This window comes from Tachysurus fulvidraco, chromosome 12 (genome assembly GCF_022655615.1).
Source record: "Tachysurus fulvidraco isolate hzauxx_2018 chromosome 12, HZAU_PFXX_2.0, whole genome shotgun sequence".
NCBI classification, from domain to species: domain Eukaryota; kingdom Metazoa; phylum Chordata; class Actinopteri; order Siluriformes; family Bagridae; genus Tachysurus; species Tachysurus fulvidraco.
In genome coordinates this window covers 23,464,265-23,465,752 of record NC_062529.1, presented here as the reverse complement: position 1 = coordinate 23,465,752, position 1,488 = coordinate 23,464,265, and the positions used below count along the sequence as shown (strand labels likewise).

At 42.7% G+C, this 1,488-nt stretch overlaps 1 protein-coding gene across 3 annotated transcripts in view; it reads left to right on the top strand.

The window, feature by feature from the left end:
• Positions 1-1,051, top strand: part of p4ha1b (prolyl 4-hydroxylase, alpha polypeptide I b) — a 31,341-nt gene extending 30,290 nt beyond the window's left edge. For all 3 annotated transcript variants that reach the window (XM_047821969.1, XM_047821968.1, XM_047821967.1), the window contains one exon: positions 394-1,051. In XM_047821969.1, coding sequence (XP_047677925.1) covers positions 394-464 — 71 coding nt within the window. In that variant the 3' untranslated portion in view covers positions 465-1,051. The remainder of the gene's footprint in view (positions 1-393) is intronic.
• The last annotated feature ends 437 nt before the right edge of the window (positions 1,052-1,488 follow it).

Genomic DNA, 1,488 nt, shown 5'->3' with positions numbered 1-1,488 from the left:
CATGCATGTCTTTGGACCGGGGGAGGAAACCGGAGTACCCGGAGGAAACCCCCGAGGCACGGGGAGAACATGCAAACTCCACACACACAAGGCGGAGGTGGGAATCGAACCCCCAACCCTGGAGGTGTGAGGCGAACTTGCTAACCACTAAGCCACCGTGACCCCGTACATTAGGGTTTAGTTAATCTTTTTTTTTTGTTTTGACCTTTTTTTACATCTTCAGGTTTGGATTAAAACTCTGTACAAACTTCCAGTAAAAAGCTCCAGAATAATAATAAAAGAAATGACCAGATTCCCTGCCTGTGCTTCCTGGACCCCACTTTAACCTTGTAGACTTTCTAGATTCTTCTATTTTTTTGTCTGCTGATCTTTTTCTTCTTTCTTTTATAACAGTGTCGAACAAATGGATCCATGAGCGAGGGCAGGAGTTCAGGCGACCTTGCGGCCTCAGCGAGACGGAATGACGAAAAGAAAACCTGTCCTTTTCCTCCTCCTCCTCCTCCTCCTCCATCCTTCACACCCTCAGTACACTGACAGTCTCTTGTTTGCTTTACTCTTTAGTCTTAGAACGACCGCGAGTCACACACACACACACACACACACACACACACACACACACACACACACACACACACACACACACACACACACACACAGAAATGTCCAGCTGTATGTGACAACAGATCTAAAGCAGTCAAAACTTTAACCACTGAAGAATTCAAGCACTCCAAACATAAAAAAAAAATAAAGAAATAAAACCAAAACAAGTTTTTTTTCTCATTTAAGAGTTCAACTCTGACCAACAGAGCCGTTTTATATACAGAAATAAATCAGGGTTTGAGCTTTTAACCAGACAGTGAGGCATTCTTACAAGACTCAAATTCCTGGTGTGTCCCAAGCTTTTTTTTTTTTTTTTTCCTTTTTTTTTCTGTTACTGGATTTCAATTGTATTTATCTGAAGAGGTCAAAACTTTGTGTTTTTTTTCCTTTGTGTCTATGGTTTTTAAAAAAGTGTCATGTTTTCTGTGTTAATAAAATATTGTGCCTTTCATGAGTGGATTTTATTCCTTTGTCCTGGTTCCAAAGCAGAATGATGTAGTCTTGAAGCAAATGAATAAAAAGTTCTATATTAATAACGGGGAAAATAGAACATTGACGTTATCGTCAACGGAAATGAACAAATGACACGTCGTAGTTATTCATATACAGTCATTCATTCATTCATTTTCTACCGCTTAGCCGAACTACCTCGGGTCACGAGGAGCCTGTGCCTATCTCAGGCGTCATCGGGCATCGAGGCAGGATACACCCTGGACGGAGTGCCAACCCATCACAGGGCACACACACACTCTCATTCACTCACACACTCACACACTACGGACAATTTTCCAGAGATGCCAATCAACCTACCATGCATGTCTTTGGACCGGGGGAGGAAACCGGAGGAAACCCCCGAGGCACGGGGAGAACATGCAAACTCCACACACA